Below are 20781 nucleotides of genomic sequence, written 5' to 3' on the forward strand. Positions count from 1 at the left end.
TCATTACTGAACCTACCCGTCACTAGGGAGGTGTACCGAGAGCCGGTATTTTTTGGTACCGGTTGCTAATTGGTCGGTACCAGAGTACTGCTAAAGATTCTGGACAAACGATACTGTTTTCGGTATTTTTTAAGAGTCTACCTAACCGTCGCGTAATTATGACACTGCCGCCGTCGACAGGTTATGACGCAGCGCCCCGTTGTTTTCTCTAGTAGTCAATAGGTCGGCCGTAAGAGCAAAGCGCTCCAAGGTATGGGCACACTTCATCAAACTCAATGAATCCTGGGCTCAATGCAATATATGCAAGAAAGTAGTTGCGTCAAAGGGGGGTAACACCAGCAACATCATGAAACACTTGCAGTCTACCCATAGCATAAAGCTGAAGGAGTGCGGCGTGCTTGACTGCCTAAACAACGCCTCTAAAGTTAGCAACCCGGCAGACGCTAACAACACCGTGCCCTCCTCCGTGCAGGCAGACTCCGACAGTGCTTCTTCATCAAGTCATGGTGAGTGTATGAATCATTAAAGGGGAAGATCTGCACATGCACATGTTGACTTGCTAAGGGCTTAATAGGCAGGTGCTGTAACTTGTTTAATGATGTTGCTGGTGTTACCCCCCTTGTGGTAATAAAAAACGATTGAATCTTTTACCATCTTGTAACGTCTTTATTTTATACACTAAATTACACGCCGTCGCATCGATAAGCGTATTGATAAATACCGGCACCGATAAGGAGTATCGGTATTGGTATCGGTATCAATAAAATCCTAACGATACACATCCCTACCCGTCACTGAACACAGTCACCGCTACCTCATTACTGAACCTACCCGTCACTGAACACAGTCACTGCTACCTCATTACTGAACCTACCCGTCACTGAACACAGTCACTGCTACCTCATTACTGAACCTACCCGTCACTGAACACAGTCACTGCTACCTCATTACTGAACCTACCCGTCACTGAACACAGTCACTGCTACCTCATTACTGAACCTACCCGTCACTGAACACAGTCACTGCTACCTCATTACTGAACCTGCCCGTCACTGAACACAGTCACTGCTACGTTATTACTGAACCTACCCGTCACTGAACACAGTCACTGCTACCTCATTACTGAACCTGCCCGTCACTGAACACAGTCACTGCTACGTTATTACTGAACCTACCCGTCACTGAACACAGTCACTGCTACCTCATTACTGAACCTACCCGTCACTGAACACAGTCACTGCTACCTCATTACTGAACCTACCCGTCACTGAACACAGTCACTGCTACCTCACTACTGAACCTACCCGTCACTGAACACAGTCACTGCTACCTCACTACTGAACCTACCCGTCACTGAACACAGTCTGCAGCACCTCCTCGTTACTCTGCACAGTCTGCAGCACCTCCTCATTACTCTGCACAGTCTGCAGCACCTCCTCATTACTCTGCACAGTCTGCAGCACCTCCTCATTACTCTGCACAGTCTGCAGCACCTCCTCATTACTCTGCACAGTCTGCAGCACCTCCTCATTACTCTGCACAGTCTGCAGCACCTCCTCATTACTCTGCACAGTCTGCAGCACCTCCTCATTACTCTGCACAGTCTGCAGCACCTCCTCATTACTCTGCACAGTCTGCAGCACCTCCTCATTACTCGACACAGTCTGCAGCACCTCCTCATTACTCTGCACAGTCTCGGTCAACTCCGAGCAGTCGTTGCCCTCCTATTACCAAACACAGTCATGGTCTCCATTAATGAGCACAATCACTGATCGCTGTCTCCTGATTACAGACCACAGTCTGCGCCTCCATGGCAAACCCATTTTCCACTGGGGCTCCGAGAGCATGATGTCAGCAACATGGAAACCAAACCGCCTCAGGTAGGGATGAGGTAGGCCATTTCCCCGCCGTGGAAACATAAGCAGAAAGCCTGACTTCAACTGCTCTCTACCCTCAAGTATGATCTAATGACGCTGGTTTTACTGTAATCATGAAGAATAACACAGGCCCAGCACGGCATTCCTCGACAAGCTTTCCGCTCGCTCTGCCCAACGCAATTTGGTGCACAGTTGGTGGCATCGGACCGTCACTCAAGCACACTTTCCACCTCGCTGGCTGCACAGCTGACGGTCCACGGCTGGAGGTGCCACCCACAGCCACACGGCGACCTCACCGCAATGTCCTCTGTGGGACGCGCCGGAACGCGGGGACATCAGAGGCAATCAGTGTCGACGCATAAGAGAAACTCAACTCCGTCAAATGACGAAGTGAAACACCCTGCACAGAGCTCACACAGACCGCAGGACTTCATCAATTAGGGCTTCCTCTTTGTCCACAAAAGACATCACCGAGTGAATGGAAAGTTCATCCACATCTCATGTGAGCGCTCTAAAAATAAGCGAAGCAGTTAGCCTACCATCTGGGCACCGCTAGAGTGTTTTAATAAGAACGCAACTCATAAGCACACACACCTTGTGGCCCATAGCAAAATCATTACTCATCTTTTCTCATATTATTTAAAGCTGTTCAAACATGTGAACTTTCCTTTCAAAGGTCAGCAATATGTCGGGAGGACAGATCATTGCATTGCCAATCAAGCAATGTCTTTGGGGTCCTTTACATTGCTTCTGTCCAAGCTCTATTTGTTTTCACTTCACAGTAGGTCCACATGCAGAAACCTTCATTGTCCATATCTGACATGACGACATGAAGCACACAAGCTCTAACACCATTTTGGATTTGTTACATAATTCATGAGCAAACACTCAAGAGAAACTTGGTCATTTTGCTTTTGTGCTGCTTTTATACGGATGCCTATAAATAGAGAAAGCAGTGAAAAGTTTATGGTAGTCAACATGACAGAACAAGGTGTAGCACATTACACACCGGTAATTAAGGCTACGGTAATGACAGACATGTGCCTCCACTTCAGCATGCTAGTCACATTACCATCCAGGCCTACAATCTGGGCTTTAATTACAGAGACACACACTATTTGAGGGACAAACTACATGGTAACAACAGCCTGCACGTGGTCAAAGCAGAACTGCAATGTTCACTAAAGCCCACACAACAACAATTTCTAAGATGAACTGGGTGGGAGGGATTACCGGCAGTATCAACACTAAAATTTTAAAATAATACTTGCAATAATTATTAGTTAGTTGTTGTGACAGTTACAGTCACAATTATTCTATCGGTGGTGGAGATTCCTTTGTAGACCAAAGACAGTCCAGGCCTAATCCATCTGCTACCTGCATCAGTAAAAACGTAAAGAGACGCCTGCTAAAGACTCTGCAAGAAGCCAGTATCAGTGACAAGGAGCTAAACAGTTAAATGTTTACTGACCCCGTCCCTCCCCCTGACCTTTGACCTGGCATTGAAAGTAGTTCATTCCGCTCCCCCACTCACACAATCTCAAAGAGGAATCTGGTGCTAAGGCGCCAGGCCTTCAGCAGGGACACTCAAGCCCTTCCACACACAGGACTATTTCTAACCTGCGTGTCAAAAAGGAAATCTCACATTAACCAGCGGTCTCCTGAAAAGCCACGATCCGTTGCTGAACCTTGGAGTTCTTTGCGACAATGCGACAAACCCAAGAAAATAAATAAATCCTGATAGCATGACGTCTACTTAAAGCTCCGTGGCTGAAGTGAAGAGCAGAATGTGCCTGTTTGGTGAGTCCTTTCAATAGGTATTAGGCGATTCCATCACATATTTTGACTATCCTAAATTAACTTTGTGTAAAAAAAATCTTTCCAAGGCTGATTTCCGTAGTGTGAATACAAAATGTTGACTGAGCGAATATTCTGCGAAAGCCAAATTCGTTGCATCATATGTGATCATGGAACACACACTTTGGCAAGTCTGTATTTGGCATCTGGTATGGAAACACTCCTTAACCCACCCCCCACCCCCCACCCCCCCTCCAGCCCCTCTCTGCTGGGCAAGACCACACAGTCAGGTCGCCCTCCTGCCAGTGGGGGTCTCCTCTTCACGGTCTTTGAAGAAACAGGGCTAACCTCGTCCCTCAAGCACCTCAGCAACGGGCTGCCCTCTTCCGAGCAACAGAAGCAGCGCAGAAACATCTGCCAGGATTACAGGCAGAACAAAGGAGGGATCGAGAGCCCCTCACATATGGAACACGGTCCGGTCTAACCGCTCCGCTGAGTTTAAAACATGAGAACGCCACACACTGCGGTCATGCTGGGTTCTACACCATTCATGTGGGTAACGCTCCCTAACCCCTCACCCCACGCACACATCATGCGTAGGCACGACCGCAGAAGCACTGACATACACGCATGTAAACTTCAAAATACATACGGGCACACAAGGACACATAGTTACCCATCGGCATGCATACATTGGAATACGCTTTCCAACAATGGCATTTATGGGAATGCTCTTACCATTGGTCCTGACTCTCCCTTTAGTCCCAGGAGAGAGAACTGCGTTGGTTCCAAGTCGTAGGTTTGGTAGCCGTCGGTGGCAGCCAGGGTGACGGGCACGAACGGGGTGGGTTTGGCGTAAAGTGGGGTGGTCGCTTTCGGGTCATGCGGTTTCTTTTTGGCCGGGGTGGGCTGCAGCCTCTTCGGAAGGACGGAAGTACCGCGACCGAACGCTGCCCGCTCGGGTGCGGCAGAAGTGTGGACGTCCAGTTTCTTTTTCCCTGGCTTGGTGGCAGCGGTGACGATGGAGCTGGTGGCTTTGGGTTTCTTTTTGACATCCGATCTAGCGGTTGTTCTTTTGGGGCCTTCGTGAGGGGTTGGCTTTGGAGGCTTCGGAGTGGCAGGTTTGGCCTTGCTTGTCCTGAGGGGTTCTGTGACGGTCTGGGTCCGGGCCTGTTGGGGGCGCTGTAGTCCGGGGTGGACCGTGGGGGGCGCTGCGGTGCCTTGTGGGGGCGGCGAGGAGGCGAGGTGCGGGGGCATTAACGTCCCGTGTACAGGGGCAGAGCTGAGAGCCGTCAGACGACCAGTCGGGACCAAATACTTCACACTGGTCCCAGCACTTCTCAGAGACAGACTCGGACTGAAGGCCTTTTTGGTAATCTCAGTTAATGCAAGCGGGGTGTTGAAGGTGACAGTAATATTTGGATCTCTAGGCAACAGAGGGATTAGGGGTGGCAGGTTTGGCCGGTAAGTGTCGGCCTCCCTGCACTGTTTTTTAATGTACTTACAATAGTTGTGAGCTGCCTTGGCAGAGGGATAAATATCAAACTGACAGATGGCGCCTTCAAACTGCACTGAATTGTGGTTCATTTTGCCCAAGAGGAAAGAGCCCTCGGGATCTAGAGTCTCCTCTTTTTTAAAATGCAAATCTGCATGTACACGTTGCTTCCCACAAGAAGTAAATAAAGTGACCCGTTGGCCTCGTATGTCCATGGCGAGGTTGTGCCACTGGCCATCGTGAATGTCATAGTCAAAATACACAGATTTCTTCTGCCCGACGTAGACGATGATCTTCCCCGGGATGAACTGCACTCCCAGCTGCAGCTTCTTCTTCTTGGACACGACGGTGAAGAGGAAGGCGCTGTTGACCCGGTGGGAGCACAGGCTGAGGATCAGAGCCAGGTCGGTGCCGAAGGCCGGCGGGATGACGGAGGCCGCGGGAGCCTCGAGGCGCGCCCGCCGCGTGAAGATGACGCCCGACTTGAAGGGGATGACCCCCTGGGGAACGGAGCGGGTCGCAGACGCCGCCGGAGCTTTCTTTCCTGTGAGGCCCAGCCTTTGGAGGATGTCAACATCTGCGGGGAGAGAGACACACGCATTTAGTCGCTGATTGGCTGATTAAATATTCGCATTAACAAGCTGGTGTACAGGTCAATAACGTGTTCAGTGAGTGTGTATCATCTTTTAATGCATTTATGTCAACATCTGCGGGGAGAGAGACACACGCATTTAGTCGCTGATTGGCTGATTAAATATTCGCATTAACAAGCTGGTGTACAGGTCAATAACGTGTTCAGTGAGTGTGTATCATCTTTTAATGCATTTATGTCAACATCTGCGGGGAGAGAGACACACGCATTTAGTCGCTGATTGGCTGATTAAATATTCGCATTAACAAGCTGGTGTACAGGTCAATAACGTGTTCAGTGAGTGTGTATCATCTTTTAATGCATTTATGTCAACATCTGCGGGGAGAGAGACACACGCATTTAGTCGCTGATTGGCTGATTAAATATTCGCATTAACAAGCTGGTGTACAGGTCAATAACGTGTTCAGTGAGTGTGTATCATCTTTTAATGCATTTATGTCAACATCTGCGGGGAGAGAGACACGCATTTAGTCGCTGATTGGCTGATTAAATATTCGCATTAACAAGCTGGTGTACAGGTCAATAACGTGTTCAGTGAGTGTGTATCATCTTTTAATGCATTTATGTCAACATCTGCGGGGAGAGAGACACACGCATTTAGTCGCTGATTGGCTGATTAAATATTCGCATTAACAAGCTGGTGTACAGGTCAATAACGTGTTCAGTGAGTGTGTATCATCTTTTAATGCATTTATGTCAACATCTGCGGGGAGAGAGACACGCATTTAGTCGCTGATTGGCTGATTAAATATTCGCATTAACAAGCTGGTGTACAGGTCAATAACGTGTTCAGTGAGTGTGTATCATCTTTTAATGCATTTATGTCAACATCTGCGGGGAGAGAGACACACGCATTTAGTCGCTGATTGGCTGATTAAATATTCACATTAACAAGCTGGTGTACAGGTCAATAACGTGTTCAGTGAGTATGTATCATCTTTTAATGCATTTATGTCAACATCTGCGGGGAGAAAGTGACACGCATTTAGTCGCTGCCGCACGATTGGCTGATTAAATATTTGCATTAACAAAAGGTGTACAGGTCAGAAAAGTGCTCAGTGAGTGCGTATCATCTTTTAATGCATTTATGTTAACATCTGTGAAGAAAGCCAGATGCATTTAGTTGCTGCCACTGTTACTCTATGCAGTTTTTAAACATTATATTGTACATGCAGTGAGTACTTTATTAGATATTTATTAGACTTGCTTTTCTCTCTTCTGCTACTGTAACCTATTCACTTAAGAGGTCTGACACATTGTGTGTTCAGAGATGCTCTTCTGCATACCACTATTGTTATGTGTGATTATTTGCATTACTGTCACCTTCCTGTCAGCTTTGACCAGTCTGGCCTGTCTCCTCTGACCTCTCTCATTAACAACACATTTTTGCAGAACTGCTGCTCACTGGATGTTTTTGTTTTTCCCACATTTCTCTGCTAACTCTAGAGGCTGGAGACACAGTCTCTGAAATACTCAAACCACCCTGTTTGGCACCAATAATCAAGCAAAGTCGCTAAGATCACATTTATTCCCCATTCTGACATTTGGTTTGAGAAACAGCCAAACCTCTTGACCATGTCTGCATGCTCTTATGCATTTAGTTACTGCAACATGATTGGCTGATTAAATATTTGCATGAACAAGCTGGTATACAGGTCTACCTAATAAAGTGCTCAGTGGCTGTATCTTTCAATGTATGCAGGGGTACAGCTTCAGCTTCATGTTTAACAGCCTTTAGTCAAATAGATATTAAAATTTTTATATTACTTTCTATATTACTTTTTATATTACTCTTCTATCTATTACTTCTCATACATAATAAATAGTTTTGTTGTTTATCCTCAGCACCCAATAAGCCAGTGACAGTAAGACGGTGCTTGGACGTGTTTTCATCTGACCGTATACGTGATAAGACCCCAAGAGTCACCCATTTACATGTGGAGTAATGGCCCAGACTGTTTCTATAACATTAAAAAGCTGAATAAATAGGTGATGCACTGGCTCGCCGCACCATGTTTATGTGATGTGGAAAGCTCTGCCTTCGTTCCCTCACTGAAAAGTGGGTTAGACGGAATCAGCAGTCTGCATTCAAGGAATCCCCAGCTAGAGGTCTGCGGCTGGAAGCTGTGCAAAAGCTAACAAAAGGCCTTACATCATCACAGGCCTCAGATTGAAACCAGACAAGAGGCAGAGTGCTCCATTGTAATAAACTGTTTGTCAAGATTAACTCAGGTTTGAATTATCCACACTCTTCCTAGGAAATGTGTAGTGAATGTAGGTCAGATACTACGGGATCTCAACCCGGAGGGGAGCAGCTGGACGTCCAGAATGCATACAGTACTGCACAAATGTGTTTATACTAATGTGAGTTTGGGCCCCATATCTGCCAGGTGAATCCTACATGGAACGCATAGGGGGATTTTTCTGAAAATGGTGAGGTCATAGAACCTGTCACACTTTGAGATGTAGCAGCGATTTATTCCCATGGAATAACTGGACCAGGGGCTGGCAGACAACTGTTGAAATTGGGGCAACAGTGAATGTGAATCACTGAATCACATGAAAGATCATGCAGCTGTTCATGTACAGTACTACCAAGTGAGTCATTTGCCTGCTTGTTCCTTGAATTACTATTATCGTGGGAATTTCATAGCTATTCAGGGAGAGACAGGAAGGGCTCGCTAGAACAGATGAGAGCATGTGTTTCTTCTTAAATCAACGCCTTTTTCAATCTCCTTTTTGAGCTCATTGTGTCATAGCTGCACATAAGATACAGTATTGAGCGTAAATATAAAGTTTACCCATATGATGACCTGGCAAGAAAAACATATTGTTTGCATGAAATTTGTACCAAGATGTAGACTTGTAAGTTCTTATCACAACCGTTTTCCATGAACCTATATCCAGATCCAGGAATGAAGACAGATGAGGTCCTTTTCAAATATTGGGAACAGAAAGCTGAGGTCTTATTATAACTCATCTACAGTATGACCAGACGACAGAAAAAAAGAGATGTTAACGAGAGTTATGCGAATCTCCCGAGGTTTGAATCAATAAAATGGTCTGTCATCTTCTAGCTCTGCCCTGCGGTATGAAATCACATTGGAGAGCAGGGCCAGTTCTCTAGCTACCCCCTCCCCTGCAAATCTTGGCTGAGTCAGACATTACGGACTAAACAGAAGAGTGCGTGCTGACATATAACAAAAATTAATAGCTGTGAAAAACAGTAGACTGTTAATGAGACAAACAGGGCTAATTTCTCAGAGCTGGATAGGTTTTTCCAGGGAAACGAGGGCATGTTTAACCTTCTCCTGGGGGTAGTTCGAATTACTGCTCTATAGCACTTTTATGAGACCTTTTGTAGTCAACCAATTTTCCAAAATGTTCATATGAAATAGCAGCCAGTATAATTAAAAAACCTTATTTCATAGACGGGAACTGCTCAATTATGCTATTCATTGAAACCAGAGCTGCAGCCAGGGGATTGAAGAATCCTTCCCAGTGCATGATTCAATGCATTTCAAAATAAACTCGCCCACCACTTTCGTGCCCAGATCGGTAGCTGCTGATCAGAACAACAGAGACTATAAACAAAACATGTGGAAAAACGCTGTATACAGTGAGGTAAAGCTTTCCACAGGGCCTACTGCACACAGCAACGTCTACGTTCAACCCTCAGTCTCTGGCGAATTTGTATAACGGTGAACACGCACATCCGATTTCATGAGGAGACACCTCGTAACAGCAGCTGAAATTAGTCCAAGGAGAAGAAAATACCTTTCACCCACAAACTTCCACCAAACCCGACAGGCTGCTGGCAACCGAAGGCCTGAAGGAAGCCACATTCATTGGTTGTAACTAAACCAATGTGGAGACGTCAGAGTTCACTCGGTCTACGAATGCCCTGGAAGGACTGGATGCTGAGAATGACTTTTCAACCAGCACTGCTCTCTGCCAGTAACATTTTCACATCCCCTATACAGTAGGTGAAACAGCCAAACGTGTTGGAGGCCAGGCATGACATCACTCTTTATAACAGGGCTCACTGGCCAGCAATCGACGGGACGATGACATCATCTCCCCAGTGCACTAATAACAGTTCATTCAGTCTGCTGGAGACCTTCTGGCACTGTAAAATGTGTCTTGCGGTCGCATGCCATGAAGCTGCGGAGTTTATCGGGGTGCGCCCGCCGGGGAGCAGTACGCCACTTTGTGCATAGCTGCAGCTGCATACTGGCACCAGACAGCAATAAATTGGCACCGTGGCCTTTGTAAATAAAGCAGCAAGTGTGAAAACTGATGGCAGACCTCACAAATCCCCCGCATGCAGATGTAATGACTGTAACAATATGAGAGGCACTGCTCTACGTCTAATGTGTACGCCAAAAATCAAGATATCATCAAATCCAGAATACAGAAATTAAACGTAGGCGTACACATTTTTCCAGTAAGCTTTCAACAGGCCGTGCCTCGCATGACAAATACGTCAAAACGGTTTATCGTGACTAGCACCAGCGGCCAAGCCATGCATCAACGAAACCAAATCAGGCTGGTTACAGAAACGAGAGAAGGCCATCTAGGTGGCAGGTCACGCTGTAATCGGTGGGATTCAGAGAGGTTCATAGTGTGACTCAAGCACTGTGGAGTGAGGACCTCAAACCCCCATGGATCAGCTGCAGAGCTGTTTGTACCAGGTCGTGTAATAACAGCTAAAATGGTTAATCCTTTCCAACTGACCATTGTGGTTCAAAGGTTGAAAGGCCATTATGGAAACAACATAAAGCAAATGCCAGTTGCACCAAGCTGAAATGATTATGTAACCCTTATTTTTGTAGGGGTAGCTTTCTCCAGTCCTTCTGGCCTGAGTAACGCACGGGTTACAATGGATATTATCACTGTTTATTTATTCCAATAACGACAACCAATACGGCACGACAGTAACTGACAACTCCACACTGTCTCCCCCACTAAACTGTCCCCCCACACACAACAGCAGGTAGGAACCAAAACCCAACAACTCAGAAATGTTACACCTGCATAAAACAATAGTCAAAGAGCAATTAATATACTTGAAAATGTAATGGGTCTATTAACTAAGGTTACAATTACAAGAGACACTACTTGTGGACTTTTCAAGGGGTATGTGCCTTGGAATGAAATCCCATTTCCTGGGCCAACACTGCATAGATACACATATTAATTCCTTGCTGTTGTGTAATTACACAAAAATATGAATTCATTAATGTGCATTTAAAAAATGTTTTTAATACTCAAATTGAGATTGATGTTTTTCCCTATTTTGAATTGCGTACCAGGGAACTTTTAAAAGATATCTGCAGGAAAAGGTACTTCTACAATGAGAAAAGGATCAAAGAAAAGTCTAGACACTTGTCATCTGTGACTCAGAAAGTCACTTTTGAACTAGTAAAGGGAAACGGCACTCTAATCCATTAGGACAGGATGACAGGAACCTTCCTATTCATTAAAATCAGTTAAGAGCCCAGCTGCAGAAATGTACACGACACTGTTGTTTCCTTTTGTGTGCATCCATGCAAACTGTACATTTAGTGACAACAGTCAGGAATAAATCAAGCAGAAAATGAGCATATACTTTTTCTGAATCCATATACCAGCCAGATAAGAGGGTGCAGAAAGAGCACAGGAGTTTCCAGAAGGTGATCGTGTGCCCTGGGCCATGCATTATTCTCACACAGCGTGGGTTTATGTGACTCAGATTCCCGAGGCACAACCAGCTGTGCAGGCATGACCTCAGCGGCCTGGATGTGTCAGGCTACAGTAAACACACGCGCAGTGACCTGGCTAAAACTGGGCCCAGCTATTAATCAACCAGCAAACAACCAGCGGCCTTCTCTGTGAGGAGGAGAGGGGATTCAGACGATTTTCCGTGTTTCCTCTCCGAATTAATTCTGTATAACTTTGGCACTCTGTGCAGAACGGTTAGTAGGCTTTCAGGCTGTCCAGCTGTGCCCTCTCCGGGTCTTCTTTACACAACAATGAGCTCCCAGTAGTCCTTTAATCAACTCCTTGACCTGTTCCACACTAAGTCCTTTCAGGTCAAAGGAGCTGGCAGTGGCTCGTGCACTGTGGACCCAGCTCGTTCAGGAGAAATTCACCGGTTAAGGCAGGCCTTAGACGGGTCTTAGCTGTGACATCTTGTGCAGCCCAGCGAGCCTGACCAGGTTTAGTGTTTTTCTCATCTCTGATACCGGTATTTAACCCTTGTGTTGTCTTAAGGGTAAAAAAATGACATGCCGCTATGTTTAACTTGAAATTTGAAGACAAATTTTGTGACAAGTGACAGGTTGTTTCTTCGTTCTTCTATATTTTAGAGGTTTAGTGAAGGCGGTCATTTCTTACCCTTAGGACAAGGGGAGTACGCAGAATGTCAAGACTACTAAGGGTTAATGTAGTAGCACAAAGTGGATAGCAGCTTTTGCCTTTCAGGGCTCTACTATCAAGCTTTTCAGAGATGACTGTGTTTCTCTTGGATGGGATCACAGAGTTACATGCCCATTATGTGGTGCCAGAACACCTCACCAGAGAACGTTACTGGGAACTGAGACGGAGAGACAGAGGCAATCCAGAGGTCAACCAGCCTCACTGCATAAGCAGGTGTTTATAAACCAGCGCTGGACCACTTGCAGGGCAGCAGCTGAAACAGGCTGGAAAAAACCGGGGGGGGAATTTTGGCCTGGGAAGAACACGCAAAACAGACATCTTTCAGTGTGGCTTTTACTGCATCTTCCCTCTCACTTAAATATAGGGAAACATGCCACACATTGTAATCAACTCATAATCGCAGCATTTTAAAGATGAACTTTTCCTTTGCTGACGCATTGGCCTCTTTGGATTCAGCCAAATTGGCTCCAGAATGCACATGGTATCCATGTTATTTAAAAACAATAAAGCAACTTTCATCACTTCTCCCTCACCAAAGAAATTGATCGATTTACAATATCATGTTCTTTGCTTACACCAATGAGCTTATTTTACTACTGTCATGTTGTAGTTGAGCAGTACTTTCAATCTTCACTCCTTTTTTTCCTTCTTTACCACTGGTCCAAAAGTAACAAACCAATAAAATCAAACACTAAAGAGAGAATGAAAGAAAAGCATGCTTCACCCTACTACCAAACCTTCATTACTCTTGAGTATTTTACTTGCACAAACAGTGTGTCACTGTGTTTCAGAAGTTTGGAACCTTGAAGGAAAAGGTAGGAAAGCATCGCGGACCACACACTGATATCCTGACGTGTGCTCATAGCGGCTAACAGTTTGAAAAGGTAGTTCACGGCAAAAAAAAATGGCTGCTGATGGGGAAAACGCAGAGAGAACAAAAGTTCACAATTATTTGGCTGTTATAATATACTTTAATTGTTGTAATAATATTGTTTTTTTTGGTTCTTGTCGTACGAGGACATTTCACCATATTTTAAGCTGTCACATTAGTACAGAAGTATGGCCTATTTGATTGACCTAAGGATGTTTCAGTTCTTTTACTGTAGATGAGCTTACTTACTACACACATGCGTAATCAATTTGACAGCAAGACAGTAATAGTAGTACTTTGAACATGTATACAGCTTGCATATGGTACACTGATGAGGAACGTTTTTGGCAACTGTGTTTTCCCATGTGGATTATGTCGAAAAATCTTTTCATGACATCATTTCATTAATCATGGTCCAACTCCAACATTTTGGAGAAAATGACATGCATAATTCATGAATAACAATCATTATGAGATCTTTATGAATACACATTAAACAAATGCCAGAATGAAGAATGTCTTACCTTCAGAGTGTACTTGTGCAAGCCCCAGGTAACAAGTACAGTATAAAACAGTACAGAGAATTAAAGCTCTCCTGCAGGGAAGAAAGGAGACGGCCATTAGGAACAGAGTGACATAACGGTTATCAGCCCCATCCAGGGAACATGGGCCTAAGCATGACCCTGCCAACATTCACACAGACACAGGAATTCAGACCACAGCTGCGCGTAACATTCAGGGGTGTGCGAGATGGGGTAGGTGCTGGGCTCACGGGAACAGACAAGATTTAATGGAGACAAGGGAGGCTGCTGTACATGTTGCTAAGAGTTCGTGCAGGTTACGGAGGAAATATCTAAAACAGCTGGGACGCCGCCCAAAAAAGGGAGAGGTCAGACAACAAAGCTGGGGCGAATCCCCCACGATTCCCAGACACGCTTGTCACCTGGATGATTAGCAGCAGGAAGTGTGCGCAGCGCGTTCTGCATCTGGCCGGTCTGCAGGATAACACGCCCCGCGGGTTATTCTGAGCCATGTGCGCGTGTGTACAGTGCCCCTCCTTCTCCCACAGCCTGGCAAGGCTGTCACTGACCGGCCTCCACCCACTTCCCATAAAACTGCTTAGCCATACGCTGATTTAGTGGAGCCGTCAGCATTCAAACTCAGGAGTGAATGCTGGATATCTTATCACTCACTCGAATCCAGAATTCGAATGCTGATTGCACCACAAAGTCACCTTATGCCAAATAGTTTCATATTACAATCCCTAAGCCTGGAGTGTTTTTTTCTTCTTCTTCATAAATCATAATACTTCAGGGTACGTTCCAAGGTGCCCTTTAAGAAAACACTCAAAGGAAGCATTGACGCTTGCCTGGGACAGATTATATGGGTACGGCCCTCCATGATCTTATGACATAATGCGATTTCATACAAGATAACATATTGCAGTTCTACGCAATCGGCAACACAGTAAATGTTAGCATCAGCTAATACTGGAATCTATGAAATATAATGCTCACATGTAATTCTCAACTTCATGCACAGTGTTGTTCCAAATCAGATGATGGTTTTGACTTTCATCCAAACATTAGAACCACACCTTGATAGAAAAAAAAAAGAAATCTCCCAAATATGACACTAAACACATGATATAAAAGTTAAACACGTTTATAGTCCGCTTTAATATTTTACCAAAGGTTAGACGCTTTTATTATCAGCCTATTATCACAAAAAAAAAACATGTTCTGTTAAAATGTACTTGTCTAAATGTAGTTTTAACTCCATTAATCTTGTGAACAGGAAACGGCTGATGTCCTTTGACACACTGGGATAGTGGGCTGATAGCACGGCACACTGCTCTGAGCATTCTGCCAGTCTGATTTTAGGATGCTACATCACCATCCTGTGTCCTCTGACCTCACAAGCGGCCCTCCAGGGGCCGGGCGAGGGGAGGGGGACCCCAGGCACTGACAGGCCTTATAAACAATGGTGCCCCAGTGGGCTGACCCCAGGCCTTCCCATCCCAACAGAGATGGGGCGTTCAGGAAGATCCATCAGCTGCTTTCCCAATCTACTCAAGTTGTTCAACGTGATTATGCTCAGGCGTCACTTCCTCTATTCGACTGTTGGGGTATTTGCCATTTGGGGCAGCCTATAACCTAGTGGCTAGGTTGCTTAACTGGAACCCAGAAGGTTGGTGGTTCAAACCCCAGTGTAAGCACAATAAGATCTGTGCATGTGTGGGCCTTCAAGCAAGGCCCTGTACCCCATGTTGCTCCAGCGTGGACTGGCCGCTGCTCAGTCAAATCAAATGTACGTCCCTTTGAATAAAAGCGTCAGCAAAATAACTGTACAGTACTGTACTGAACTGAAATGCCTTGCTCATGCCATGACAGTGACTACAGACTTTCTCCACATGGGGATGGGCATGTTTCCCCCGGCAACGCCCTGCGGTCGAGTTCCCTCGCACGAGGACTCGCGTTCCTGCTGAGTGTGCACTGGCATCCTGTACGAGAGGCGCAGTGCGACGGGAAACACATCTTTTCCTGCCAGATCTGGGACGATCTCAGAAGAGCTGTGCATGTCTCACGACTGTCACAGCTGAACCCATCCTGGTGCCGTGTCCAATCCCAGCTCAAACAACCAGCTGTTTGGTCAGGACCCAAGACCAGGATGTGTCTCATATGCTTGACTAATTTGAACAGTATTTGAGGGAATACATTAAAACTGTCCTCTGTTTCCCCCAGCTTGCTTATTTTATTTGCTGAGCCAATTACTTTCCTGCACATTCACCTTTGGGGGAAACCCAGCGTACTATCCTCCCAGAGAAACTAGAAACATCCCTCAATGACCTCAACCTACTCCCTGCTCGTGGGTGACTTAGTTGGAGGGCTGCACGAAAGCGTAGAGCAAGCCAATGCACGGACACACCACAGCTATAGGACCAGAGGGGCACGGGAACAGGGGGGAACATAGGAGGAAGAGTGGAATCTCGCTCATGGGGTGCATGCCCAGATTTCTTTCCCATCAGTGAGGCGCTAGGGACTCTCCAGCAAGGCTCGTGTGCGTATGTGCGTATGTGCCTGCACGCCCTACTCAGGCCCACCTGCAGCTCACCGCAGCCTAGTTGGGTGCAGTGGAAAATTCCTGCCATTCACAGACACAGGGACATTGTGCAGAGAAGCAGCATGGTTCCTGTTTAAAAATGCTGAGTGGTGCCAGTCCACCCCACCCCCTTCCCCACAGTTAAGGTGGTCCTCCTCTGACTGCTTTCTTGTATTTACAATCAGCTCCAAATCTGACGACATTATTCCTCTGTTACCTGATTAAAGCCAATATACGTACTATATAACAGTGCTAAACTGCACGGCAATTCTGCCAAGAGATGAAGTGCGTTTTATACATTCTTCTGATAATAAAGCAATCGCCGACGTAAGACAAAGCCTTAAGCGACACGTCCTTACAGGAGCTATGCAACGTTGGAGCGCAGCGCATGCTTCTCCCAGTTCTGCTACAGTTCCATTGTCATAACAGTCCAATTCGAGCTGACGGGATAGCCGCGCAAACCGCGGTCCCCACTGCCAAAGGCAGGCAAGTAGGGCGACACCCAGCGGACACAGTCCGGTATCGCAGAAGATCGGATTACAGCTCAGGCTGAAGCAACAAGGCAAAACGTTCACAATATAGCAAATTTGATAAAACATACATTATGATAAAACATAAGGTTACGGTGACAGCGATTTGAAGAAATTTTCAAAATACACGCATGAGCTCCAAACTTGACTTAAAGTGGATCGGTATGTCCACAACCTTATAGCTTAATTTTCGTATATTACGAAATTAATTATATATAAAATATACGTATATAATATAAATGTGCTGTATCAATTAACAAGAAAACTTCACAACTGATCTGGACGCAATAAATGCGTTTTAGAGTTTTTTTCAACTTGCTGAGATCAAAAGTAACTGTGAAGCATTTCTTGAGTCCGTTATTTCCCCGTGTTTTCCATTTCAGTTCCATTTCATAAAATGTTATCAAATGCAATTGGTCATTGTATGAAAGTGTGTCCAACGATTTAGGTCACGTGTTGACAAATTCTTAAAAATATTCTAGAAAAGTCTTCGACTACACTCCTGTGAAGTTAAACATGCAAAACGGATTTGAGAACGTTTCACGGAAAAGGATTTCTTGCCACATAGCTAGTCAGCAGTAAGTCTTTCTTGGACTGAAAAGATCACGGGCTACTGTGCTAACTGTGCTATAACCGGATTTCAACAGAAAGCCTCCACGTAGTAAAAAATGCCAGAGCCTACATTTTTCGTTGGTAAAAATGGAATTATACATTTAGCAACCGCTTTACCACGCCAACTTTGCCGTATTTGACAGCATTCATGTCTGGGACTGTCGCTAAATTACAAAACCACCCATAAGTAGCCTACTTGAATTTTGATGGGGGAGGGGATAATAGCTCATAGTTTACACTAGAAACGAGTGACAGTGTAAGCACTTCTAAATTTGGTGTTTCAAATGAAAAAGCCTAAGCATGGTCATGAAATGAATAGGTTGCCTCGTCTTGTTCATGGTTCTTAAGGATACCTTATGACAAGCTTAGCATCCAGAGAGCTAATATGGTGCATGTAATTTTCTGGATAAAGTTCCCGTAGGTAATAGAAATTAGGTTTGGCCAAAGATACAGCACAATAGGCTATATGGTAATTTTTCTTCCTCCACTCATTCATTCGGATTTCTCAACAGTACAGCCTACCACTGTTTCTCCTTAGCGCATTATGGTACATAGAGGTGCCTTTTCCTTATATATGAAAGCATTGTATACAAATTTGGCGTACAGCTATAGCCTAAAATCAGTGCAACCGCGCAACACGTCCGCAACTATAAGCTAATAGCGAAGGGAAATGAAACATCTAAACTTGCCTACTGTAGTAACTCCCCTATCGATTAAACCGAGTATGAAGATAGCTACAGCTCTTGGAGTTTCTACTCACCCCCCGACTCCAGCTGGTTTCAGTTTGGAGTCCGGGGCATTATCCGGCTCCATCGTTGTTACTTCATTCTTTCTTGTGACTTTTTACTACAGTCCAGCCTTGACCAAACTACACGTTTCCTTTCCATTCCAGCTGGTTCCTACAATTGTTGACAACGTCAAAATACTATAGGAAAAAAAACGTTCAACAGAACTCGCGTTTATTTGGCATATTGTGTTCTGATCTGTGGAGATGTGTTGCAAATATAGTTGCATAGAGCTCCATCTGTGATTGAGCTATCTGCACCGAGGGTACAACTCGCAGAGAAGTTCAGGCACTGTGTCCTGAAATGTATGAGTAAACCGTTATGGCGAGCGCAGTGTATTCCACAGATGCATAGCTTGAAGCTCAATATTCAACACTGAAATGATTTTCCCGTTTGCCAAGAACTGGGGGATCGGGACACGGGAAGCACTTCTCTCTGTCGCCCTCAGCTGTTTTAACTGAAATATATTTGCAACAGACCTGAGTTTGGTGTAACACTGATACAAAGCATGTTTTCAAGTGGGACAATTCGTATTAAACAGAGTGTACATAGCCCACGAACCACTGCAAGCCTGTCCAAAACATGGCTCTGTATCAAAACCTGGAACCCATCATTGTCACGCGTGCATCTGTTCACTGCACCTGTGCCAAACTCAAGGTGGGCATGGGAAACGCCGGCTGATAAATAATCCCATCAGTCATTCATGCTGCAAATTAAGCCAGTTCACGTTTTAAGAGCTAAATGTCTCTTCACTCGATGTGGGGTCAATTCCGTGATATAAAACATCCCTAAAACAAATTAATTTGACACATCGTCTACCTCTCCGCCTCCATATCACAAAGCATCGTTAGCCGACGCAAAGCAAGACTTACTTTGTGACGAGTTGAGAGGTTCTGCAATCTCTCCTTCGGATCCCTAAATTCATTTGTATTCATTTGTCCCGGCAGTCAAAAACCTGATCCTTTAATCACAGCGTGACTCCTTAGCTAAGGGGTAGAAAGCACCAACTGCCTTCTTATGCATTGGATAAGCTTGCAACAATGGTCCAGAAGGAAGTTCTCCTATAGATTTGCCTAGAAAGCCCAACATAAATCCCTATATTTTGAAGAAGAGTTTGACAGGAAGTCTCCACGAGTGTTTTTCTTCTTATTTTCGCCTGTAATTTATTCATTTATGCCAATCCGGATTTGGGACGTTTTGATTGTAGAAAGATTGGTGGCTGGGGGGTTTGGAATCAGAAGTCTCGAGTTGGAAGCGGAGGGCTCATCCTTTTCGCTTTTAAATAGTTTTTCCAGTGGGTGACTGGGGCATAGGCTCCGCAACGCCAGGTGTCGGGTTACAGCAAACTGTGGTCCTAATAAGCAACTAGGGGGCAGGGCATAACCGCCAGCGCAGTCATACAGTAACGTTCTGACCAACTCACCATTAGTATTCAGCCTAAATTCAATTTAAAACCGGGAGCGGCATTTTTGAAGACGTCTTCACCGCAACAGATATAACGCGGATATTTTCTTTGACATCTCCAATGCTCGGCATTGTCTTCCATTAGAATAACGTGTTCTTAAAAGTGTTAAAAGAACATTTTTTATTCACTTTCCGACGTCATACGAATGCGTTACAGATAAAATAACGCGTTTAAAAGTGCAACGGAAAACATAAAAAGTGCGGGGAACTTGTCGAATAGAAAAATGTAAGTAGGGATATTTATAACCGTTTAATTTTCTTAGCTTGGTATAGTCGCGAGGTTTTGTGCCAGCAGATAACGTATTAGAATCATAATCATTCGTTTCTCGCCGTTGGTACATATAAATTATGACATTCGCATTGAACAGTGTAGGGACTCTTGAGAGCGAGTGAAAATGGAGATAATAATGTCACGAAGTGTGCCTTTCAAAAATGTATTTCTTGTTGTACAAATTATACTTCTTTATTTCCCTCATCATGGTCAAAGTGTTAGGGCCATGTAATAAAAAGGATCTACTGTGACCGGTTGTCAAACTTCAGTGCAGCTAAAGTGACTTGACATGACAGAGCTTGTGTGCCACTTTAAAGAATGTTTGGGCTCCACCCTTTTGTTTAAAAGGTCACCTGGTCCGTGGGAGCACAGCACTGCTTCTTAAGTGTGTCATAGAGACAATAGCCATGTTGTGGATAGGTGGTGCCAGCATGGAGTACAAAGCCTGAGGTCTCAGATGTATTCACAAGACATTCATAACTGAGTACTACACATACCCAAAACAGCAATACCTCAATAGCCGGACATTCCTCATCTTTGGTGGCTTGCCCACAGGAGCTCGAACAGATGTCAAAATTACAATTACAAGTCTAATTGATGGAAATGAGGAGAGATTCTGAACAGTCCTGGTCTGGACAGTGCTGTGACCTCAGAAAAGGTTAATGGGACTGGTCCAGGTGTGGCCACTTTTCACACCTATTAAAACCATTCTATTAACACGGTTTCAGGTTAAGGGTGAAGATAATGTTGACTTGTAGACCTGTAACATGCAAGACAAGCTTTTTTTATGGATGGAATGATGGTATGCATGGATAAGATTGAGTGGGTAAGATTCCAGTTCATTCCTGCTAGTGCATGACCTCATTCCAACCTGTACACACATACTATAGTCCAGAGATACAAAC

General features: G+C 45.0%; 1 protein-coding gene across 1 annotated transcript in view; it reads right to left on the reverse strand.

Annotated features, from left to right (window-relative positions):
* Window positions 1-19265, reverse strand: part of col27a1b (collagen, type XXVII, alpha 1b) — a 115872-nt gene extending 96607 nt beyond the window's left edge. The window contains exons 1-3 of the mRNA XM_061215850.1: window positions 19014-19265; window positions 13637-13707; window positions 4413-5746 (exon numbers count right to left, since the gene is read on the reverse strand). Coding sequence (XP_061071834.1) covers window positions 4413-5746; window positions 13637-13707; window positions 19014-19066 — 1458 coding nt within the window. The 5' untranslated portion in view covers window positions 19067-19265. The remainder of the gene's footprint in view (window positions 1-4412; window positions 5747-13636; window positions 13708-19013) is intronic.
* Window positions 19266-20781: the final 1516 nt, after the last annotated feature.

The sequence above is a fragment of the Conger conger genome, chromosome 12 (assembly GCF_963514075.1).
Source record: "Conger conger chromosome 12, fConCon1.1, whole genome shotgun sequence".
Classification (NCBI taxonomy): Eukaryota; Metazoa; Chordata; class Actinopteri; order Anguilliformes; family Congridae; genus Conger; species Conger conger.